At 34.8% G+C, this 25,987-nt stretch overlaps 4 protein-coding genes across 7 annotated transcripts in view; 1 reads left to right on the top strand and 3 right to left on the bottom strand.

The window, feature by feature from the left end:
• Positions 1-1,231, bottom strand: part of LOC113515173 (golgin subfamily B member 1) — a 96,402-nt gene extending 95,171 nt beyond the window's left edge. For 3 of the 4 annotated variants that reach the window (XM_052896086.1, XM_052896088.1, XM_052896091.1), the window contains exon 1: positions 821-1,229. The gene's annotated coding sequence lies outside the window, so the exon portion shown is untranslated. Of the gene's footprint in view, positions 1-820 lie in introns of all 4 variants that reach the window. The other variant, XM_052896087.1, reaches the window with a different exon arrangement.
• Positions 1,232-7,629: 6,398 nt separating this feature from the next.
• On the bottom strand, positions 7,630-18,683 carry LOC113515174 (splicing factor, arginine/serine-rich 19). The gene is made up of 5 exons (XM_026899335.3): positions 18,219-18,683; positions 16,494-16,628; positions 14,664-14,973; positions 13,798-13,971; positions 7,630-13,415 (listed from the first exon to the last, which is right to left on the bottom strand). The coding sequence occupies exons 1-5, from the start codon at positions 18,520-18,522 to the stop codon at positions 11,795-11,797; spliced, it is 2,544 nt and encodes an 847-aa protein (XP_026755136.2). The 5' UTR covers positions 18,523-18,683; the 3' UTR covers positions 7,630-11,794.
• Positions 18,684-20,468: 1,785 nt separating this feature from the next.
• Positions 20,469-21,272, bottom strand: LOC113515072 (39S ribosomal protein L18, mitochondrial). The gene is made up of 2 exons (XM_026899209.3): positions 20,935-21,272; positions 20,469-20,861 (listed from the first exon to the last, which is right to left on the bottom strand). The coding sequence occupies exons 1-2, from the start codon at positions 21,099-21,101 to the stop codon at positions 20,510-20,512; spliced, it is 519 nt and encodes a 172-aa protein (XP_026755010.1). The 5' UTR covers positions 21,102-21,272; the 3' UTR covers positions 20,469-20,509.
• A 451-nt stretch (positions 21,273-21,723) lies between these two features.
• LOC113515175 (TBC1 domain family member whacked) overlaps positions 21,724-25,987 on the top strand; it is a 31,606-nt gene continuing 27,342 nt past the window's right edge. Inside the window, exon 1 of the mRNA XM_052896109.1 lies at positions 21,724-22,231. Within this exon, the coding sequence (XP_052752069.1) occupies positions 22,092-22,231 (140 nt within the window). The 5' untranslated portion in view covers positions 21,724-22,091. The remainder of the gene's footprint in view (positions 22,232-25,987) is intronic.

Raw genomic sequence — 25,987 nt, 5'->3', positions numbered from 1 at the left:
TCAATTCATTCAAAAAACCAAACATTTCATATTAGGTAAATACTTAAAAATGTCAATTTTTAATCAATGATAATAAATTTTGGAACTTTAATTATGAAAAATTCTATATTTTGAATCAACTTTATAAACTATGCGATCACGTGTTTAGTTAACTACGCAATGAAATAAAAAAAAAAAAAAAACATTTTTTGACTCGTGCTCCTTGGCGAAGATAGTTCAGTTTCATGACATTTTATACTGGATATCGAATTCGAATCGAATAACAATAGTAACAAATAACTCTTCCTTTACACTCCGTAAAAGTGGTGACTACTTAATAATAATTTGTTTTGCACTAACTATAGCAAACGATAATAGAGCTACCGACGACTAAAACGACCAAAAACATATTTGTTATTCTATAAACGTGTTCAAAAGTATGTATAAGCATATTAATTGTACAATTAGCATATAACTTGTGTCAGGCCCAGCTCCTCAATGCCTACTAAATAGTCACGAATAACACGATCCAACGTAATATTTGCAAAGATTTGAATGCACCAAGTGTAATAAAAACAATTAATTTTTAACAGTTAGCTATGTACGACTAAATTAGAAAGTATACAATTACATATAAATGGGATGATATCAGGTAAAGCATGCGGACAGTAAGCGAACAGTGAATTGCCAAATATTCATAATGATTTGATATTAGAAAAAAGACCTGTGTAACTAGTTTGAGCGCACGAAAGAATGCGAATTAGCTGATCTGTTATGTATAATATTCATCTCAGTCCAATTACAAAGACGAATTTAGCAAATAGTAAGTATTTTTACGTACCTACTATAATAGAATTTTTTATCATGTTTGAAGTAAAAGCTTCGTTCAATGTCACAACTAATAGTACTTAATCAATAACTATTAGCCCTGTATCTATTTATAACAGTGATTTCATATAGTGACATCGTTCTTTATCTGTTATGTACAAATAGACCAATACACAGTCGTAAACATCCGAATACTTGCATTATCTCAATGCAGCAATGCACACTGCATCGTACCGATCGATAAAAACAACGCACTGCACAAAAGTTTCCCGCGTTTTTTGTTGCCGCGCTTCAAGGGGCGTCACTGTGTTTCAAATATCGCTACATAACATCACTAACAGATACTAATTACATAGTATCACTGTCACAAAACGTGTAAATAAATAACAGTCACATAGTAAAATAATATTCACAGATGCGACACTTACTACGCTCGTGGCGTAACTGAACCGACTACCAGCCGGCAGGGACGGCGCAGGACGCTCACTAGATCGCGTCGTAATTATAACCTAGCCGAGTGGAATAGTAGGGTGGCTGGGTGCCAGCGATGAAAGCGGGCTGTAAACATAAACGGGCGGGTTGGTTGCCCATTCATGCTAGGGGACGGTGCATCGCGACCAATAGCTTCCGCATTCAACGCCCGGTGTTTATAAAAAGTTTACCTGTACTGTGGAACAGTAAAATGTGAGCGGCGTGGCGCCACACGCGAAGGGTTAAAACAAGTATTATTGAAGAAAATAAAATCGTGTATTTCCCTTACATTTTGTTACCAATGGTCTATTTGAATTTGTTTCGTCTAATTATATATCTCTGATTAATAATTAAAAAATCCCATGAAACGATGTTTTCAACTTTTTTTTTATTATATTTTTTTTGTTGGATAAAAATGGATTGATAGCTCCCTACGCTAACGGGATACGCTGGCGGAGCACCAGTGAAGGGTGATCGATGAGAATGAAAACAGGCCAGTTAGCCCATCATGATGAATTCATTAGGAATTAATAATGATAGTTTCCAGGGGGAACCGCGTGGAGGTCGACCTGGTTAGGTATATTGCTAGCAATGGGATTTTTAGTCTCCATTACTAACAATCCCTTTCCCCCTTTATTATATATTGCAATGATAACCCTGTCTGCGCTATCGGTATACGCTGGCGGGGCACCAGTGAGTGATGATAGGTGAGAATGTAAAGGCAAGTCAGTCAGCCCATCGTGATGTATACACTTAGAATTCAGCACGATGGTTTCCAGGGAAGACCACGTGGAGGCCGACCTGACAGATATTGCTAGCAATGGAACTGGTTCTCGTTACTAACAATCCCTTCCCCTCCCCTGTTTATTTACTCTACTACCGCTCTTGGTACGCTCTGAGACAGCTTTTTTTTCAGAGATTTTACGTACCTACCATGCGGTTTCAAAGGAATTTTCTCCCGGTATGATTTTTCTGGGTCGGCAATAAGCACGTGACACCCCTAGTGTATCAGGCATCCATAGACTATAGTGCCCGTTTACCATCAGACGGGCTGTGTGTTCGTTTTCCACGTTTGTGATATAAAAAAAGATTAATGAAATTTTATAAATGTGTTTTATTTGCTCCAATTTGAAAGATAGTTTTTATAGTGTAAGGCAAAATAACGTTATGCGAATCAGCTAGTATTATTAGGTATTTTTTAATTACTTTCAAAGCTTCTATCTACAGCTTTTTAAGTCCGAATTCATATGTGAAACGTTGATATTAATAGATCTGGAATTTGGATTAAAATTACATTTCTAACAGGTTATTTTTTTAATAGATGATAATGGAATGGTAACTCCGCTTGCATTTACGGTATATGCTGGCGGAGCACCAGTGGGATATGATAGGTGAGGATGAAAAGGTCAGTCAGTTAGCCCATCGTAATTAATACACCTGAAATTCGACACAATAATTTCCCGAGGGGACCACGTGGAGGTCGACCTGACAGGGTATATTGCTAGCAATGGGACCGGTAGATCGCAATATTAACAATCCCTTCCCCCCACAAACAGACGTTTAAGTATCTATATTTATCGAACGTATATAAGATATGATGTTTACACAATAATTGCATTCGAAAATCACAGAACGAAATCGTGTTTCATACAAATTAGAATAGAATAGAAAACATTTATTGCCAGTAAACATACAATTACATACAATATAAAATATAAATAACATATACAAGAAGTGTCCCATACTAGGCAAAAGGAACCGGCTCAGCTGAAGCTGTGAGTGTCCAGACGACATATTAAGAAGTGAGTCAATACCAACACAATGGACTATATCCACCATTATATTGTTGCACAAGAAAGGGGACAAAAGTTTATGAATAATTATAGACCCATCCGTCTCATATATAAAATCTTTAAAATATTTTAAACCGCAAAGTATTAGACGATAACCAACTGTAAAATTAATATATTCAACTTTAGACCATATCCATTATTTTTTCGAACAAAGTAAAGAATACAATATCACCTTTACTGCTGCTTTGTAGACTATAGTAAGGCTTTCGACACCCTCGAACATGAGGCAATTTGGTATGCACTTAAAAATCAGGGTTTTTTAAATACATCAGAATATTGAAGAACATATATGGAAACAGTAAAGCAAAAGTAAAGCTAGAAAAAGAAGGAAACCAATATAGAAAGGGGAGTGGTAGGGTGACCCCATATCACCTAAACTTTTCACTGCAGTATTAGAAGAGATCTTTCGTCAACTAAATTGGGATGAGTATGGACTATTAATGAACGGGGAATACCTGTCACATCTGAGATTCGCCGACGATTTAATTTTATTTTCCCCAACAAGAGACAATCTACAAGTAATGCTTAATGAATTAGATAAAGAAAGCCGAAAAGTAGGTTTGGTTATGAACAAAGAAAAAACAAAAATTATGACAAATGGGAAAAAAAGGGAAACTATCTGCATCAACAACAAAAAAATTGAATATGTAGATGAGTATGTATATTTGGGTCAAATAATTTCACCAACAGACTTAACTACAAAGGAGATTGAAAAACGGAAATGCCTGGAAACGATTTTGGAGTCTAAAGGAAATACTTAAAAGCAAAATGACAAACACAGCCTTAAAAGGTAAACTATTTACCAGAGGTGACTTTGTACAAAAGTCTCTCTCCTCTGTCCCATTCGTGTTTCATAAACCTTGTGTTTGATATTGTGTTTCGGTGAGAAGAATATGGCGATTGTTACTGTAATGGGGAGTCCTCAGGAATGGCAACCATGGGGGTATCAATATACTTTGTTATGTCCAGGTACTGCTCATGTCTATAGGCGACGGTTACCACTTTCCATCATCCCGTAATTGTTTGCCATTCTAAGTTCTATAAAAAAAAAAAAAAAAAAAAAAAAAAAAAAAAAAAAAAAAAAAATATTTGAAACCTGTATTTTACCAGTTCTTACATATGGTTGCCAAACCTGGGCTCTTACCAAATCCCACTTTAAAAAACTACAAAATTGCCAGAATGCCATGGACAGAAGTATGATGGGGATAAGATTATCAGACAGAATTAAAACTAGCACAATTAAAAAACACATAAAAACTAAAGATGTTACAGTCACAGTTAAAAAACTTAAATGGAAATGGGCAGGGCATACAATTAGAGGAGAGATAAATGGAGTAAAAAGATAATGTTTTGGTACAAAAGACAAAAAAAGGAGAAGAGGAAGACCACATAGAAGATGGGTAGATGACATATATATAGCAGGGGGTATTTGGACAAGAATTGTTAGTAATAGAGACCATTGAGACAGTTGGAGGAGGCCTTTGCTAATAAGCAAACAGACAACAGCAATTAAATAATAAGATGTTAATACGTTGTTTTTTAAAAAAAAATGTCTGAATAAAGGCTTATATTATTATTATTATTATTATTACTAACAATCCCTTTCCCCCCTTTATTATATATTGGAATGATAACCCTGTCTGCGCTATCGGTATACGCTGGCGGGGCACCAGTGAGTGATGATAGGTGAGAATGTAAAGGCAAGTCAGTCAGCCCATCGTGATTTATACACTTAGAATTCAGCACGATGGTTTCCAGGGAAGACCACGTGGAGGCCGACCTGACAGATATTGCTAGCAATGGAACTGGTTCTCGTTACTAACAATCCCTTCCCCTCCCCTGTTTATTTACTCTACTACCGCTCTTGGTACGCTCTGAGACAGCTTTTTTTTCAGAGATATATATATATATATATATATATATATATATATATATATATATATATATGTATCAGGCATATAGACTATAGTGCCCGTATATATAATCAGACGGGCTGTGTGTTCGTTTTCCATATATATAAAAAAAGATATATATAAATGTGTTTTATTTGCTCCAATTTGAAAGATAGTTTTTATAGTGTAAGAGCAAAATAACGTTATGCGAATCAGCTAGTATTATTAAAAATTACTTTCAAAGCTTCTATCTACAGCTTTTTAAGTCCGAATTCATATGTGAAACGTTGATATTAATAGATCTGGATTTGGATTAAAATTACATTTCTAACAGGTTATTTTTTTAATAGATGATAATGGAATGATCCGCTTGCATTTACGGTATATGCTGGCGGAGCACCAGTGGGATATGATAGGTGAGGATGAAAAGGTCAGTCAGTTAGCCCATCGTAATTAATACACCTGAAATTCGACACAATAATTTCCCGAGGGGACCACGTGGAGGTCGACCTGACAGGGTATATTGCTAGCAATGGGACCGGTAGATCGCAATATTAACAATCCCTTCCCCCCACAAACAGACGTTTAAGTATCTATATTTATCGAACGTATATAAGATATGATGTTTACACAATAATTGCATTCGAAAATCACAGAACGAAATCGTGTTTCATACAAATTAGAATAGAATAGAAAGCATTTATTGCCAGTAAACATACAATTACATACAATATAAAATATAAATAACATATACAAGAAGTGTCCCATACTAGGCAAAAGGAACCGGCTCAGCTGAAGCTGTGAGTGTCCAGCGCAATGTGAACAGCTGCACAGCGCTCGTTTTCAGCCAGTCCGTCTTTTAACAAAATATAACTAAGGTGCAGGGTACCACTGTAAAATTAACAACTTACCTATCCATATTTTTCTTCTATAAAATGAAATATGTATTTACCCCCTTATTCATATATATATTTTTTATACAACTGAATTTGACGGCCCACAGAGACATTATACTGTTTCGCCCATGTATGTTGCCATTCAACTCAGGTGTTATTCTTCTGTACCCAGTAAATTCGATATCCCATTCTTCAAACACACAGCCATGGCTTCACGAAACACAAATGAGACAGAGAGAAAGCAATCGACTTTTGTACATTAAGTCTCCCTCTCTATGGTGATGGGAAAGTCTCTCTCCCTCCTCCTATAAACCTATTTCGACTATTACATTGTGAGAGAAAGCGATTGTTAGTAATGGGGAGGTTACTCCATCGCTGTCAACATACCTTATCAAGTCTTTTGACCTCCACGCGGTCGCCCTAAACCATCGTGTAATTTATCGTTGACCGTGAACCAATTGTCTCACTGGTGCCCCGCTAGTGTATGATAGCGCAGGCAGGGTATATTCCATTATCATCCATCAAAAAAAAAACTATTACACTGTTTTATTGCTTTTTTTCAAATTGGAATTTCCAAGAAACTATAAAAGAAAGAGACAAAACAGGACAAAAGCTTAAACAGGTTTATAATATATATACATACCATATATATAATATTAGTATATACCAGAGGGAGACTGTACGAGTCTTTTGCTTGGGTACCTCTGTCCCCTGTTTCTACAGAGAAGCAGTTTGTTTGCATGGCTGTGTTTCGGTTTGAAGGGTGGGATATGGCAGTGAATTTATAAGGTACAGAGAAGTAACACCTACATAAGATCTTAGGAATAATAACGCATGGGACAATTAGGAATAATAACGAAACAGTATACTCTGTTATGTCCATGGTACTGCTCATGTCTATAGGCGACGTTGCCACTTTCCATCAGGTGGGCCTTCAGCTTGTTTGTCATTCTAAGTTGCATACAAAAAATTATGTATTTACAAAAAAGCTGTTAAATATTTGTCAAAACGATGGTTACTCTCCATAGCAAAACCTCTGCTTAACTCATAATTAGATGGCGCTTAGTCGATTATACGTCAATTATAAATTAAACTTTAAAAGGGGATTCTACGTTCGATTGTATTTTCTTTTTTGGTATCTTTGACAATTCTATACATACAAATTAAACTGAAGAAAAAGCTTGTAAAAGACCTTAACTTAAACTGGGGGCCTCATTCAACTTTGCCGTCCCGGGCCTTTGACGGCCTCAGTCCGCCATTGTATGCGAATCATTTTGTTATTTTTACAGGAATCTAATACTTATTCTAATCTATCCAGTTCGGAATGCATATTTACCCAAGAAATGCGGGATATACTTCACTGGACAACTGTATATTTTAATAATATAATAAAATTGTAACTGAAAGATGAGTGTACATGGGAGACATTTTAGAAAAAAAAAATGTATGAGGTGTTTTAATAAGATAAATAGGAGACAAAATAATTATAAGAAATTTTGTGTTTATTTCGGAATCACGCAAAAACTACTGCATAAATGGATACGATTTTTGAAGTTGCATTTCTGAAGATATAACTTAAAAACCGGTGTATGTTTTATCTTAATACGTCATCCAAGTGGTTTTTTAATTGGTTTTCCAATTTTTGAAAAACTAGTCTTACATAACATTCTTCAGGATCTAGTTTGGTTCGGGTGTCTTAAAAAAAAGTACTTATTTATTTCATACAAACTTTATTTAAATCAAAAAATAAAATCTACAATAATCCTTTACTTTAAAATTAATATGTATAGTAATAAATTTGTTTTAGCTTCTCAATCTTTACGTTGCAGGTTTCACCGTCCACCTCTTCAAGGCAATAACAACCCTTAGGTCACATCGTCACCCATCTTTATCCGTCACTTACATCACAATTAATAAAAAAAAAAAACAAAAGACACTGGGTTCTCACATAAAATATCAATATAAATACCATTTTCTAAGAAAAACCTGTTTAGCCCTGTCCAGACTATTTAATAATTTAATGGTGGCAATTCATTTAGTAAAAAAGTACTCATTTTCGATTAATGCTGTTAAGACATATTTAACTACTAAATTACTTGCCACCCGACTAATTTACTAAAGCAGTCTGAATTGAACATACTTAGTGGTTGCTATATAATATCAAAAATTATATGAATACACCACCAAAATAAATATTTTTTTAGGTTTTCTTAGAAATGTATTGGCACACAGAACTCGCCTCGTCGTGACAAAAATTCAGAAATATATTCCTCTCAAATTTAAATATAGAAATCATGAATTTTATTAAACAATACCGAAATTATTGGTACGGTATAACATTACAAAATTGGCCTTAATATAAGAGATTACATCTCTAGATATCGCATTTAAAAAGAGAGAAACACATTTCGAATCTGTCCACTGGTACAATTCTCCAACAAACTAACTTTGACTAGACTTGTTCCGAACTAGCAATGTTCCATGTTTCTCATTTTGTGTTCATCGTTCAAGGAAACATTTGTTTCTTTATTGTAAAAAAATCTCGTAATTATGGATTTTTTTTTTATATTTGAATTGTAATGTTAATATACATTTATTTATTTATTATATTAGTATTACTAAGTCTTCGTATTGAAAACAAATAATCAATGATATGCTAAGATTTATATGTAGATAAAAAGCTCCACTGCATTTCACTTTCTACTGTATCTGACCACCCCAATGGGATTAGAGTATTATATTGTTAAGTAGTAAGAAGAGACATTATACAAATAACACGTTATTCATAATTATCACATCTTTTAATGGCGCGAAGAATTGAATGGAAACAATTTAGTTGAAAGATTTAAGTAGCACAAATCTTACTTGATCATTAGTAAACCAAGTGCAGGATTAAAGAATCCTTTATTATTGATACACTTAAAAATGTTTATTATTTAGAAATACTAACATAGTAAGATGAGCTACTAGGGAATATGTCCAATTCGGAACAAATTTATTGCAAGTCATACATAAATATGCGACTACTCTATACCATTTCAAATCCATCGATATTACCATTCAATTGAATATAACATTAACGTACAATTAAATTTTGATATGTAAAACCGAGTTTTTGTAATATTGTCCATATAGTATATTCAGCAACATAGTTTTGTATATCAAAATTAAATTGTTACAGTTCTGTGTGACAAATCTATTTAACGTTAGACGTAAATGACAGAATTTCACTAAAAAAACTCTTTTACGATATTACTTAACAGTTTATATTAAATCTTTTACAGCTTAATTACAATGCAATAAATTTTTATATTTTAATAAAAAATACATATCTCATTTATCAAAGAACACTTCACCTAATTCATTTGTTGTCAAGTCGGTAACAAGTGAGGCACATTATTATAATCTTTATTAGCCCGACATAACGGGTTTATATACATCGAATGCTACGCCTAATATTCATATACACTATATATATGCTTCAGTCCTTAGGTACTTTCAATCAAATCATTTTAAGTTCAGTTTAACATTTTAAATTTTACAATAATAAATTCACATTAACAACAAATTGCATCGCAAACCGTATTTGGTTACTACTCAATGGTCTCATGATCACAATACTTTTAGTTTAAAACGTAACGTTACATATATTGCATGGTATTGGAAACTAAGATGGCTGGGTATAGATAAAGATACAGTATACAGGTGCACGGGCTTAATAACATTGTTATAATTATTACACCCATACCATTATTTTATTTTGCTTTTGACGGCTGGTTGAGAATATATTTATTTCATAGTCTGTTATTATTTTTAACAGACTTCTAAAAAAAATTTACATTTCGGTTGATCATTTCATTTATCTACCGTTTTGGAAAATTCTTTTTATCTGAAAGGATATACCTTTAGATTGGTCCCGTAGAAATTTTATCAAAATCGGTTTTAGTAGTTTAGTTTTTAAATTAAAATAACTAGTCTTGCCACGTTGGAAGTAAATGTTTTCTTTTTTTTTGTGGTATAACGTCTTAAATTGTTATTAATGGCAACTCGTCAACTTTTTATTAGAGAATACTTTTGCTTGTTTAGTTTCATAGTCAATTTTAAAATTTGAAGTAAGAAAAATATCCTAACCTCTACTAAAGAAGGTGAGCAGTCAAAAGTAACATAAAACAATTAAATGAGTGTCAGATCAGAACTTGTATAAAAAAAATGGGATTTAAAAATACTTCTTGTGCCCAGGTTATAAATGTCCCATTTTATTTTGTACAAATTAAAAATTAAGGTTAACAAGCCACTTCATGTTAGAGAATTCATGGTAAAAATTTTCCTTTTTTCACGAATCAGTTTTATGGAATTTTATAAAGATACACGCACGGTCTAAGGAACTAAGAAAAGGCGAGCACAATAGATGCAGAATATTGCAGTGTTTACAGGTTTCACCTGAGATAGTCCAAATTTCAAATAATAATAATGATCGAATCTTGAAAGCATCCATGTCGTATCGATTCGGAAATATCACTGCTTAAACATTTTAAACTATGTACTACAATTTTTTTTAATTTAAAATTCTTTAATCAGCCAGAAGGCACATATCAACTTGTATAAATCACTTGCATTTTTTTCGCTTGCTTATATGTTTATTGAAAAACACCTGAAACACAATTAGCATGAAACTCAAACATGAAATAGGCTAGTAAGCATATTAATTGTTGAGACCGTATTTAACAATATACATTCTCAAAATTCTTAATGGCAAATTGTCAATGAATATGCTGTAATTCCACTAATAAGTATGCATCTAAAGCAGACAAGATTTGTAGAAAACTCTCTATCACATAGTACCTTAATTTTGAGATGTGTAACATTATATACCCAATTTTATAGATATGTTTCTGTCGAGCAACACTCCAATGATCAAAGAACACCATCAAACATAGATACGACTGGTCCATTTTGAGTCATTACAACACATAATGAGAAACGAATAAAGCTCTTCAAGGAAGTACATAAACAATTCTTTTCCCAAAAGAATAACTTCTATGTTATTAAATAGCTACATTTGTATAGAAAAAATAAATTTTGCATAATAATTTTAAATGAAAATTTTGATGATGATCGTACAAACATGTCTCTGTACACATCTACATATTTATACAATTATAATAGCACTCCTTAATTAACAGGTTTGAGAAAAGCACTCTCGGTAATAGTACCCACAATTTTTATATTCTAATAAAGTACGCCATTCACAAGATCGCTGTTTAACACGTCTCGCAAAAGGTGCTATATAATTATAATATTCATCTGAAAGTCGTACGCGCGTAGCCTCTGCTTCGACATTAAAATAAGGAAAATTAGTTTCCCACATCTGTCTAAAGTTAAATGCAATATGATATAGATATAAATATAGTTAAAATAAATATCTATAGGGCTTACTTGATCTGCCTGGTCCACGTGTTAAACTTACATGGTAAAATATTCAATATACTCCTTTGTACTATTGTTCATATTCGAATGCGACCCAGCAAATGCCGGGTCGCGATAACTGGACACATCACTGGAATCGGAATAAGAGGTACAAGTATAAAATCTACAGTCGAAAGTGGAGCGAGGTACCTACCTAACAGTTACAAAACTAAACGGGAACTACTTAACGCTAAATCAGAGTCGGGGCGAGCGACAAAAACAAAAATCAACAACAGAAATTTAACCGTATACGACGCAGTCATCTTTGGATCTCCCGCACGACTCGGCGGCCGGACCGATAAAATATGAAACGTCAAAGAGTACTTTGGCAGTACTAGAAGGCACCGTTTTCCCCCACGCTCACAGGTAACCACAATTTACACTACTTAACTAGGCGCGGCCTTGGCCGCTACTTGGCGAGCCGCCGCCGCAGGCGGTTCCGCAGCGCCAACGCCGGCGCCCACGGACCCGACGACCGCTTGCCGAGCGCCCGCACGCAGCGCTCGCTCGCCAGCCGCGCCGCCTTGCCTCCGCCGGCCGCCGCCGCCGCCGCCGCCGCGTCGTCGCAGCGCGGCCGCTTGGCGGGCGGCTCGCGGGGTGGCCGCGCCGGCTCGGCGGCGTCGTTGCGCGAGCGCAGCGCGCGCGGGCGCGGGCGCGGCTCGGGCGTGGTGGAGTGCACGTCGACGCTACCGGCGCGGCGCGGGCGCGGGCGCGGCGACGGGCAGCGCGGCGGCGGCGGCGGCGGCGCGGGCGCGGCGCGGGCGCGCGCGCGCGGCGTCGCGGCGCCGAGGTTCTCCTTCGAGCGGCCCGCGCGCAGCCGCGCCGCGCCCGCAGCCCGCGCCGCCGGGGCCCGCCGCGCCGGCCCCGGGGCGCGCGCCGAGTTTCCCGCCCGCGCCGCCGCCGCCGCGCGCAGCTCGCGCGCCACGCCGCTGATGCTGCGCGTGATCTTCTGCGCGAGCGGGGTCGCCGGCGCGCCGTGCGACCGCGTCGTGCGCGCGCCCCGCCGCGCCTCGTCCTCGGCGAGCACGGGCGGCGCCGGCTCGGCCGGCGGCGGCGCGGGCCGGCGCGGCGGCGGCCTCGTGTCGGCGGGCGCGGCGGCGGCCGGCCCGGGCGGCGCGGGGGGTGCACGCCGACTGAGGATGACGACGCGGTCGAGCGGGGCCGGGCCGACGGGGCGCGCTCGAGTCGCCGTCTGTCGCGTGTGCGGTCGCTGCTGAGTCTCCTCGTGGTGTGAGCGCAGCACGCGGTCGTTGGGTGCAGCCGGAATCTCGCGACGTAGGTCGGCGCGGGGCCGCCGCCCGCGGGGTCGCGGCGGCGCCTCGATCGGCGAGCTCGATGAAACCTCGTTAATCTGGATGCCGCCGTCGTCGGTAACCGGTCCCGAATCGTCGGCGGCGCGGGCCCCGTCGTCGGGCGGCTCCTCGTCGGGCGGCGCGTGGCCCGGGTCGACGCCTCCGTCGCCCGCGACCTCGGGGAGTAAGGTGGCGGACGGCGGCGGAGGCGACGGTTCCGGCGCGTCGTCGACGTCGGGCGCGTGGCCGCTCGCGATCTCGTCGTAGACGTCAGCGAGCGTATTAACGACTCTGCTCCGGTTGAGCAGGCGGGCCATAAAATATGACTCGGCGGGGTTGCCGTAGGTGGTGAGCACGTCACCGTCATCGCCGTCGGCGGTGTCGCGCTGCGCGTCGTCTTGCGGCGCGACGGAGAGACGGCCGTCGATAGTGGCGCAGGGCGGCAAGGGCGGCGGTGGTGGCGGCCGGTCGGGCCCGCGGTCCACGTCCGAGTACCGAGTCATGATGGTAAGCCCGTTTTGCGGCACTGGCCGCGCCTCCGCCTCGGCGGGCTCGGGGCCGGCGGTGACGGGGGCGGTAGCGGCGACTGCGGCTGGTGGAGGCACGGGGGCGGGGGCGGAGGTCTGCGGCTTCTGCGAGGTGCGCGAGCGAAGCACGGTCGCGCGCGGTGGACCAGGCGGGTCCAGCATTAATGTTACGACCGATGTGTTGTCTGCTCTCATACGGGTATTGGACCACCTGCCAAAATTACCATAATTATCAATGTAACATTTTAATACAATTGTTTATATATCTATGCTGTATAATTATATAGCATATAAGTCCTTATGTAATTTTTGTTAAGATTATGAAACTAGCCACTCACTCTAAAAAACTGATTAAAATATAAAACAATTTTTTTATTTTTAATAGCAAATTAATAATGTGAACATGTGAGTTTGTATACAAGACAACTTTTGCTTATCCCTTTGTTCATCTTTATGAAAAGCTATTCAGTTTCAAATAAATAAGCTAGATTTTAAGTTATCCTTTATCTTTTCAGTAACACTATATTATTACATAATCCTTATCACTTTAAAATGTTATTTTCAAATTACTTATTATTGAAAAGTGTGTATACCTTTCTAGGGCATGATCTACTAGACTTTTTGATGGATTAAGCCAATCTCTGGGTTGGCTACTGTTGCCCCCCACTAAGGCAGCCTCATTATGTTTTTCTGTCGCTTGGACTAAGTTCACAGCACCTTCTGGAGATATCATATTCCACAATCCATCAGTTCCAAAAATTAAACACCTGAAAAAAAAATTATAACATTGATATTAATCAGTTAAATAATGAACGATTTTTACTCAACTGCCCAAAAGAGTGTAATGTTTTCACAGTTTAAATGTAGTCTACTACAACTTCTAAATGCATAAATAAATTTGAATATATATCATTTGAATCCTTATACACTTAAACTACAATTTTTTTTATATATTTATATAGTTAGCAGGAACTTGTGTTTTTTTTTTATTTGCAAAGGAAAATGTACTAGGTAATTGAGGAAGCAGAAATACCTGCTTTTTTGTTCTTTATGAAGTATAAACAAGTCTAAAGAGACTAGAATCTTTTATCAAGAGAGCACTACACCCAGATATTTACTGGTTTCTTAAGACAAGGGACTATAATATAAAAATTTTCAACCAACTTCTAAAAGAAAGGACCTCCTCAACACAGTTGTATTTATTTGTTTGTATATTATCTCATAACTCATCAGTTATAACCTAATTTGAAAAATTCTATCTGAAAGGATCAGTAGTTTAGTTTTTAAATCAAACTAACTGCTTTTAACACAATTGAAGTAGATAGATGCATTATAAATATAAACAATTATAAAATTATTCTGAGAAAACAATAGGCTTTCTTATCATTAAGAGTAATCTCTTTCAAGCAACCTTTGTCAGATAAATTAGTAAATATGTACCCAAGAATGGAATACTTACCGAAACTTTGAAGGGTCGATTGTTAATACACCAACATCGGGGTCGGGACTAACTATGAACTCATCATTTTGTGGATTATAACTCCATAGATCACCCAGAGAACGTGCTACAGCCAAGAAGGGGATTTCATCCATTGGTGTGTTCTTTTTTATGGGCCCCTTGTGGCCTATCCTTGGTCTATTCCATACAACTCGTGGAACACCAGCCTTTGATATTACTTTTCCACCACATCTTTGGATTCTTTCTATTTCTGCGGTGGATTCTGGTTTATGGTCTGACGTTAGTGGTTTAGCAGCCCATTCTTCAGAACCTTAAAAAATATATTATTTATGGAATTTAAAACATGTTTCAAATTAGTTTTTGCTGTAGTTACTTAATTTTGCCACATAATTTTTTTTATATAAAGATAACAAACACATTACATATATTATTTAAAATAGGTTGTTAGTATAACAATTATAATATATGTAAATAGATAGAATTAAAAAAACTTATTAACATTACAGTGACAAAATCCTCTGTATTGTTTTTTTTATGCAACTTAGAATGGCAAACAAGCTGACAGCCCACCTGATGGAAAGTGGTAACCTTCACCTGTAGACATGAGCAGTATTGTGGACATAATAATGTATACTATTTCACCCATGATACCCTCCATGCATTGGCCTTCCTGAGGACTCAGGTGTTATTTTTGCCACATCCTACCCTTTGAACTGAGACACAGCCATGCAAACACAACTGTTTTACGATAGAAACACGAATGGGACAGAGGTGCCTAAGCAAACTACTTTTGTAAAAACTCTCTCTCTGGTGGTTACTATTATTTACTGACTAAAATATGTCTTCTTGTAGCACTCAATCACTTTGGCCAGGATGACACCTATAGAGTAACTTTTTTTATGATCTACCCACTTTAATACACAACAGTTACATTTCCATTAACAAACTAAAGTGATTTATATGTAATCCTACTAATATCATATACATCAAAGTTTATTAAAGATATTTATATGTTCTTTTTGATGGGTGAAAATGGTATGGTAACCCCGCCTGCGCTAACGGGATACACTGGCAGGGCACTAGTGAAGGGTGATTGATGGGGATGAAACCAGGCCAGTTAGCCAACCATGATGAATTCATCAGGAATTAATCATGATAATTTCTAGAGGGAACCGTGAGGAGGTAGACCTGGTTGGATATATTGCTAGCAATGGGGTTCTCAGTCTCCATTACTAACAATCCCTTTCCCCCTACATGAATAGATTTTTTTTAATTGGATGAAAATGGAATGGTAACCCCATCTGCGCTAACGAGATACGCTGGCGGAGCACCAGTGAAGGGTGATCAATGAGGATGAAAACAGGCCAGTTAGCCCACCATGATGAATTCATCAGGAATTAATTATGATAGTTTCCAGAGGCAACCACGGGGAGGTCGACCTGGTTGGGTATATTGCTAGCAATGGGATTCTTAGTTTTGATTACTAACATGAATAAGTTATATCCTAAAATATAGAATACTTTATATACTAATGCATGCAGGTGCTTGCGGGAAAGATAGTTTGGTAACTAAATAGCCAGGTGAAAGGATATAAATATATGCAGAACATGAAATATTAAATTCTAAGTTATTATGGCCTTTAGGTATTCACATAGCCTATAATTGCAGAAAATCATCTCATTGCCCAGAATACCATACCATAAGAGAGAACTGTTTTCTGCATAGCTAATTACAATTATAAGCCTATTTGAAATATTAATTTTTAGGATTATGGTCCATATTTAAAATTATTTGTTTATAATTTTATTTGAATGTTCAATAAAAACTTACCATCTTTTTGGTAGCCAAGTACAATAGCAGAATCTCCGACGTGTCCAATGTATATTTTCCCTCTCCTTATGAATGCCACACTGGCAGTAGTGCCAGCGGTGCTTGGCAAACCCGTTACTGTTTTTGGCCATTTTTCTGAAAAAAAAAAAGTACAAATTTTTAAAGGATTATGAATTTTAATTAGTAAAGCTTGTTATTAACACCTAATACTCATCATAACTTAGATTTTTCATAACAAATTTGTCATCTTCAAAATAAAAAAAAAAAGGTGATGAAATACATAATGCCCAATCTATGTGTCTTTTATGTAAATATTTTTTTGTTTTTGAAGTTTTTCTTAAATTATACAATTTATTATGATATTAAGTGTATTGATTAGTATTATACTGCTGTTGCTCAAAAATCTATAGTAATATATATTAAGATATAAAACAGTTGTTTATTTTGTAAGTAATGTATTCTCTCCTCAGAAGCTTGATGTGTGCTAGTTTCATCAAAATATTTTCTTACTAAGTATAATGATAAATGTGCTTAACTGTCTTTAAATGTATAAACTAGCGGCCTGTCCCTGCGTCGCACTAGTAGACCTTTTTCACTGCTTTGCTTCTATTGATTGTGGCATGATGAAAAGTATACTATAACCGGCCCAGGAGTATGAAGAATAATTGTACTGAGTTTTCTTAAAATCTGTCAAGTAGTTTTTGTTTCTATAACAAACATACAGACAGAGAAACAAAAATTTTACTGATTGCATTTTTGGCATTAGTATCGATCATAATCACCCCCTGATAGTTATTTTGGAAATATATCTCATGTACAGAATTGACCTCTCTACAGATTTATTATAAGTATAGATAAATAAATAAATGAATAAAAAAAAGTATTTCACTTATAGTATTATGAATGTATTTTATTCACAACTTTTAGATGTTGTTTCTGCTTTAGATTTTTTCTTGGCAGCTTAACAACTCAATGGCTATGACATTTAGTATATTATTCATATACAAAATTTCATTAGAAGAATAGTATTTTAAATGTTCACAATTTACAGTAGTGTATAAACAATTGTGTCCTATCTTTTAACCAAAATATAACAGTGGATACACTTAACAGCTTGAATGAAAAACTTTTTGTATCAATTGATAAATTATCTATCAGTATCTGATGTTATACTTTTGTGTTTTAATTTTAAATAATTTAAGTAATTACAAAAATATAATGTAAAATTATTTAACAAAATATGCCAAGACTTATAAAACATAAATATAAATCTCATTTGGGGCAAAACCTATTTTTTTTTTTATATCTATAGATTGTTATTAAAATATTGTGCAATATTCAACTTAAATAACAAAACTTAAAATAAATTTCGTCTGAAATGTAGATTGGCATAACATAAGACTTTCATAAGAGGAAACTTTGCTTAACACAAAAACTGAAACCAGAAAAACTGCTTTCACTTTGCAGTGATAAGTTCCCCAAAAACACAGGAGTATTACAAATAGTAATTTTATTATCCTCTCCGATTAATAAACATACAAAACAATAAAAAGTGTATAAACTTTTATAGATTCAATGTCAAACTACAAGAAAAAATAATAACCCATCTAACAAGGTCACACAAACATTTTACAATCACTTTGAATTCTCCTTGAATTTAACTTAATTCATTACAAAGCGACTTTATGCAAGATAATTTCAGGTGTAAAGGGTTTGAATGTTTACCTAATTCTTTCCACATGTTCAAATGGGTCAACATGTAACCATTTCTGATAGCTTTCAGAACGTCCTCATCATTGTCAGACCAGAATTGTCTTTGCTTCACAATGGAGTCCATCAAATGTTCTTTAGCAAATGCTGCCGCCTCGCTCCCGCCATGCCCATCATATATTCCGAAGAAAGCGTACTCCAAATCTCTCTCATCTTCAGTTTGTTGATAAGCAACGGAAAACAAATCTTCCATATACTTTCTCCCGCCTTGGCTGCAGTGGCCAGTCACTCGTAAATTAACGCCAATTGATGCAGGCATTTTATAACTATAGCACTACGATTAATAATAAAAATTACGATTTCATTGTTACACAAACGTTTTCCTCCTTAGACATTTTGCATTTTGCAATTACGCGAGTCGCAACTGACGACAGATCACGTGGACATATTGATCAGTACGCGTGCCCAGATTAACTAAAGGGGTTTCCGATAAGTAAGAGAAGGATAAACATATAGTCATACGTAGCGTCTCATAAAAAAATGGACGCCATCAGTTTTCCGCCATTTTCATTTATGACTCAACATAACGCCTCTTTATATATATGTCTTTTTTTATGTAGTTTTTTGTAGTGTTTTCATTAAAAATTATAGTTTTGAAATTAAATTAATTTATTTAAAAATTATATTTGATACAATTTTTTTATATATAATTATATTCAAATATATAACTGCAAAACGGAAATCATCAAAACTGTAAGCTTTTTTTAACGTTCGGAAATCAGAAATGTGGATTTTTTTATTGAATGTTATTAAACTTTTCTGTTTGAATTTTTTTTACACAGTAATTTTCTTTACATAATTCTTAAACATATTGTGATAAATAATTGTGTTATGTGATTATAATAATGTGTAACTAGGAATTAATTCAAATCATTATTAAAATTATGTTAATAAAGCCAAGACATTGGGAAAGACAATGTAGTCTCTTTAAGAGTTTGCACTCCATAGCACTTAATGAAAGTGAGACTCGACAAGGTAGAGGATTAATGCAACCGCTAAGACATATCAACATAATGTAAAATTGTGTTCATTTAGACTTTAATATACCATCCTACAAGCAAGATGAAACTATGGTTACCTTTCTGTTACTGGTTAGTTAAACTCACGACAGATTTAATTCTATATCTAAATAAAATATAGCTCTTTACTTTTTGAAATATTATTTCTTCCTAAATATCTTCATACTAAATAACAGATTCTATTAATCATTGTGTTCCATAAAAAAACCGACTTGAATTATGAAAAACCAATTATTTTGATCTAAAAACTAAATAACTGAAACAATTGTGATAACATTTCTAAAGGACCTATTTTTAAGTATATCCTTTTAGATAAAAAAAATTCCAAATCAGTTTAAAATTGACAGAGTTATAGGAAACAAACACAAAAAGCAACTGAATTGTGACTTCTTTTTGAAGTAGGTGAAAAATAAAAGAATATTTATAGCATTCTACAATTACTTATACTTTTATTTATAATATCTGTAGCTATGGATTGACATCAATAGATATTACGATAGACCTATTTTTTTTATGGGTGATGATGGAATAGTAACCTTGCCTACGTTATTGGCATACATTGTTGGGTCACCTGTGAAGGGTGACAGGGGAGGATGATGTCAGGTCAGTTGGCCCATAGTGACCACTTTAACAAAAAATAATCACTATGGTTTCCAGAGGGAACTGAGTAGAGGTCAACCTGATAGGGTGTATTCGTAGCAATGAGGTTGTTAAATCTCATTACTAACAATCCTTATCCTTCAACCTGACTATGTTATATATAAAATTAGAAACCACAATTGACATTTGTAGCACAGATTTCCTACAAATTTTTTTTCCTTACAGTATCATAGACCTGGAATTCTAATCTTGTTTCACATCAGTAGAATCAATTGATAAATGCTTATAATTATTTAATATAATCATGATACCCAAGATATTGTTATGATAAAGTCATGAGAGAAAGCTAGTCAAGGATATTTATTTATTTATGCTTTATTGACCACATTACAAAAAAAAAATGTCTGGTACAAAAGGCGGACTTAATAGTATATAGCATTCTCCCCCAGTCAACTTTTATATATGATATAGGATATATGATCATTATACCAATTTATGAAACAGAAGATACTAATTTCACAGATAATACTAAGTAATATAAAACTAATACAACTTTAGCATGTAAATTATTAAGAAAAAAATAATAATAATTCTACATTTTTATTATACTATAATTTTTGATATTGTTTATTCTTCATTAATTTCCCATGGTTTCTCTGGTCGTAACATATCCCATGGCATAGGTTTTTTATATACTTCTGATTCTTCCAACTTTATGCCACCTTTAACTACTTCATCTAAGAATTTTTGCACTTTTCCTCCTGAGGCTGCTTTAATATCGCAATACATTTCAGTAATTCCAGATTCGAGGCATCGTTGAGCAAATACTCTTCCTAAATTGATATATGCACATGTGTCATTGATACTATATAATTGTTGACGGAGTGCCCACTCTGATGTTTTTGCTTCTATGACTGGACCATTGAGGAAGTGGACAACTTGAGCAGTTACAGTACGATTACTAGGTGTAAGGACTAATCTAAAAAAAAAAAAATATAAAATAGAATTACAATTTTAAATACAGATTAGTAGCCTTGAACAGACATACTAACTTGTGCCAAAATTTACGACCAGGTTTATCCAAATGATAACCGTCTGGTTTGCGAGCAATCCTCATTCTTTCTAAATTTCTGGGATTCCTGTTAATAAATTCTGGTATCGTTGAACTAAATCTGACCCACATTTGTGGTTGTAATGAAATTATTCGCAAGGAATTCATTGCGCCTTTTAGTGTATAGTACTTGTATTTTTTATATTAACTATTATCTGTTTAATATTATAGAACACTTATTAATTTAAAAAATATTTTCTAAACAAACTATATAATAGTTCGTATTATTGGTAAGTTAACCTCAAATTCGCAATTTTAATTGATGACAAGGGATGACAGTTTCTTGACGGATACAATACAGATAAATAAGTACTTCACATTAGATTAAAAAATATTTTTTAAATATTCAGCATGTTATTACTATTTGGCATTTACTACGATATATTTCAAATAATGTTAATTCTTTAACTAAACTTATTCGAAAGTACTATATAATGCTTTTTTGTCAATTTTCAACATAAATTTGATATTTTTCGAATAAAGTTTGACTAGAGTCAAATTGGCTTAATTATATAATTTAAATCTATATATTTTAATCTATCAAAGCATATAGAAAATCTACAAAACACATTATATTTGTATCCATAGACGTATTTATATAGTGTAAAGTACTGTCATTACCACTGACTAATAAAGGAATATCGTATGCACTAGTGCATACAAAATTCCTTACAGTAGAACCACGAAATGTACTACTGCCAGATAATAGTGCTGTGCCAACTGATAATTCAGTCAAATATCAGTTGGCAGCATTATTAGTAAATAGGTACATCACTGAAAATGACGTATATTGTTTCTTGATCGCCCACCCACACGTCTAGTTTGATTTCGATAAAAATATTGTGAATATAGTTATTCTAAACACGTTTTGTTGTGTTATATCATTTCGGGCTATGTGGCGATTTTTATATTATGTGCGCAGCTCGCATTTCACTGTGCCCGTAGTTTATTAAAGTGGTTTTCTTGACGGGCGTGAACGTATGGGACAGTTAGATGTTTTGTAATTAATTCATACGCCCACCAGCTTGTGACATTCTGATACTATCTGTTGATGTGCGGTGTTTTGCATGGCAGAAAATAGTTGATAAAGTTGTGACGATGTCGCTACAGAAAAGTGTTAAGAGCAGCAATGGAGGTGATAGGAGTGATCTGGCGGATACAACCTCGATATGTTCTTCTGTGACCACACAGCCTGATAGGCACGGCTTTTTTGGTGGTGCTCAATACAGTCCAGAACCGTGAGTCAATGTTTACATACCTTTTTGGCGATAATTAACCTGTTTTGCAATTATAGTTTATGTTGTTTAATGATTCATGCAGTATCTATGCAATTTTCCGGAAGTATGTATTTACAGGTAGACATTAAAATTCAGCATTATTATAATTTCAAATTTTGTACCACCAATAAAAAAACAAATTTCAATTAAGATCTATTTATTTCCGATTAACACATGTCTAATTTCTTTTCTATGCAACTTTGAAGAAAAATAGTAACCATCACCTATAGACATGAGCTATACATGGACAACAGAGTATATTGTTTCGTCCATGATACACCCCATGCATTGCTATTCCTGAGAACTGTGTTATTCCTCTGTGCCCTGTAAATTAACTGACATATCCCACTCTTCTAACCAATACACAGCCATACAAAAATAACTGCTTCACAGTAGAAATGGAACAGAGGCCAAGCAAATTACTTTTTCACAAAGTCTCCCTCTGGAGAAATCCTATCTATTGCAAAATAGAATTATCGAAATTGGTTAAAGAAATCTTTATTTAATTTGATAAACAATAGTCTAAACAAGGTTAGATCCACAATTTTGTTTGTGAAATTGGGAAAAGTTCTTTGTCATAAAAAATAGTTTATGTCATTTTGCCACTCAAATATTGTGTATGTACCAAATTTCATAATGATTAAGTTGACGAAGCTAATAAAATATACTTTGTCCTCTACCCAAAATTTGTCTGGAAGAGATTGTATAGCAAAAATGCCGCCTTTTGTATTACTTCACATTAATGTTTTACTGTGTTCTTTATTTTTGTAACTGTTGCAATAAAATGTAAAATAAATAAATAAAATAATTCCACATACTTAATATTAAAAGTTTTTTGTGAAGTAACTTCATTATCTACAAAAATACTTTTCATCATGTCCTGAATTGTACCTAGTCTTTCCCACATGAGGTAAATATTTTTTTTTTACACTTGCATATTTACATCTATAAATTTTTCTTTCTGGAGTACAATTTGCCATAATGTCAATTTGTAAAATGTCATATAAGTATAGTAAGTATTAGTACTGTTTCCACTTTTTATTGTACACACACTGCCTGCTGGTAATTAATGCTCCTTTTTACTCAAGGTTTGCTGGAATAGAACTCTTACAGAGTTAAGCTCACCTGTTATACATTTTCATTTAATATAAATTATAACAATGACATTTTTGTGTACAATAACCAATAAATAAATAAATGTCATCTTTCTAAGTGCTTTATATATATTATCAAATGTACATATTGGATTGTAATTGTATTTATTTACCAATTTATGAAACTCTTGACATATACTCTAGACATTAAAGCCTAGATTGAAACTAATATTATGAAGAGGAAAAGTTTTATTTTATGTTTGTAATGAATAAATAAAAAAATACTAAACCTGTTTTAAAATTTTTTTCATCTATGGAAAGTTATATTATCAGTAAGTGTTATGGCCAATATTTTATTTTAAAAAATTTGTGCTCAGTTTGATCATGTATGAAAGTATAGTAGTACACTTAATGAAAGGAGGAGAAAGGGATTGTTAGTAATGGGGTCTAATAGCCCCATTGCTAGCAATATACCCTCTCATGTCGACCTCCATGTGGTTCCCCCTGGAAACCATCATGTTTAATTCTTGTCGAATTCATCATGGTGGGGCAACTGATCTGCATTCATTCTTACCTGTCATCTTTCACTAGTGCCTCATCGGTGTATAACAATAGTGTGGGCAGGGTTACCATTCCATTTTCATCCATGAAAACAAAAAATTCAAAACTCCTAAAGTTAACATACTACAAATCATTGGTATACACTGGTGCCCTATGAAAGCAGGTCAGTTAGTCCATTGTGATGAAATCAGCTAGTCAGGGGGAACCACGTGGAGGTCAACCTAATAGGCTATATTGGCCATTATACCCCATTACTAACAATTCCTTACCTCTGGAGTTTTGGGTGGAGAATAATAAGTCATTAATTAATTATACATTATCCATTTGCAATTCTTAATGTACAAAGATAATTATGATACACATTTGTCATAGAATATAAAAATATCTTTAATTATGAATTACATTTCTTGTATATTACAAGGAGAAATTATGGTAGAGATATAAATTTATATGGAGTAATATACAAGGACAATAACAATAGGTACTTGTAAATTAACAATGTACAAGGACAAATTATGATACTTGTACATAATAAACATGAATATGGTAAAGTTTTATCCTATACAAGGTTTCTTGAAACAAATGATAATGATATATGGCCATGACCTTAACGCTGAATGAAGTTTGAGACTATTGGAATAACATTTATTCAAGGTATTTAACATAATATGAAATATATATTGTGTGTATAGTCTATTACAATTTGTTTTTCTATATTTAGCATAGCACATAAACAATCTTAATATAATTTTTATGCATGATATTGAAGTAGTACCCAACTTACGCTATTGGCATATGTTGGTGAGGTTCTAGTGAGAGTTCACCAGGAATTAAGGATTAATCAAAATCTTTTCTAGGGGAGACTGCATGAAAGTTTATCAAAAAAGCATATGCTGATGCCTTTTCTTATATTCATAAGCATATTTACGAGAGGACTGGGTGGGCCATGTCCATGCTAGAATTGGATGTGCACCTTTTAAAGGGGTCTACGCCTTCTGGAACTTAAATACACCAATGTGTACATTAAACATGCATAAATATATAAATTGTAGAAAAACCAATTTAATAAATGTTATAAGTATTTATATAGATAACTATTGACAGGTTATTTTAAATATAACTGGGTTTATTTAAATTCATACAATGCAGTATATCAATTAAATTAATATCATACTGATTTTCTTTTTGGTATTGGTTCATAAAAAATCGCGAAATATTAATTAGTGGATTCTAAATTTAGTAGTATATAAAAAACCTTTCACTGTGAATTGATGATTCTTATTTTAATTAAATAAAACACAATATTTACATGGCAATTATTTCTTTAAGAAGAATACTAAAAATCAAATTAAAACAATATATTTATAATTAAATACATATACAATACTAATTTTTTTTAATCTATGATTACTTTTGACGTAATTAAAACAAAATGAAAAATGTTACTTCGCAATATTTATTAATTTTATTTGAAGTAATTAACGAATTAAGAGGCATTTGTATTTATTTATTATAACTATCTTTGTTAATTATTTGTGTGTAGAAGGCTTAGTTCTCAATTTTATTTAGTCATCTTCTTTCTATTATATTTAGCCGTATTTACAAAGTTAGCGATAGTTGCTGATAGCGCAGGCGAGGTTACCATTTCGTTTTTACTCATTAAAAAAAGTACGAGTACCTACTGTTTCTATATTTGTTTCTACATATTTTACATATGTAATAATAGGGCACAAGCCGCTCCAAGCCATAAAGATACCATCAATATTCTCACGGAAAAGTATTGTCGTTTTGCTTAAAATTCTCAAGCTCCATGAACAAAGCTCAATGATAATTAAAATATAAGGCTTGATTTTGCCATCTCGAGCAAATATATTTGCCACCCTTGGTAAGGACATATTGGAAATATTGTATTGTATTGTAAAAATCTTTATTGTACATAACTCAGATTAAATACTAGTAAATGATTTAATATACAATGGCGGACTTATCCCATAAAGGGATCTCTTACAGTCAACCTTTGAGAAGCTGAAAGAAAACTGTAGAATCTATAAGGGTAATAACC

This window comes from Galleria mellonella, unplaced genomic scaffold, assembly GCF_026898425.1.
Source record: "Galleria mellonella isolate WM207_F2 unplaced genomic scaffold, CSIRO_AGI_GalMel_v1 utg312, whole genome shotgun sequence".
NCBI lineage: Eukaryota > Metazoa > Arthropoda > Insecta > Lepidoptera > Pyralidae > Galleria > Galleria mellonella.
Note: the sequence above shows the minus strand (reverse complement) of the source record. Positions and strands in the feature narration are given on the sequence as shown.

Excerpts from the sequence above, each read along its gene's own strand:
- LOC113515072 (XM_026899209.3), bottom strand. The coding sequence starts at position 21,101 with ATGAATTCCTTGCGAATAATTTCATTACAACCACAAATGTGGGTCAGA. Across the intron at positions 20,862-20,934 it reads GGTCGTAAATTTTGGCACAA|ATTAGTCCTTACACCTAGTA; the intron begins GTTAGTATGTCT and ends TTTTTTTTTTAG.
- LOC113515174 (XM_026899335.3), bottom strand. The coding sequence starts at position 18,522 with ATGCCTGCATCAATTGGCGTTAATTTACGAGTGACTGGCCACTGCAGC. Across the intron at positions 14,974-16,493 it reads ACTTGGCTACCAAAAAGATG|GTTCTGAAGAATGGGCTGCT; the intron begins GTAAGTTTTTAT and ends ATATTTTTTAAG. Across the intron at positions 13,972-14,663 it reads ATCGACCCTTCAAAGTTTCG|GTGTTTAATTTTTGGAACTG; the intron begins GTAAGTATTCCA and ends TTTTTTTTTCAG.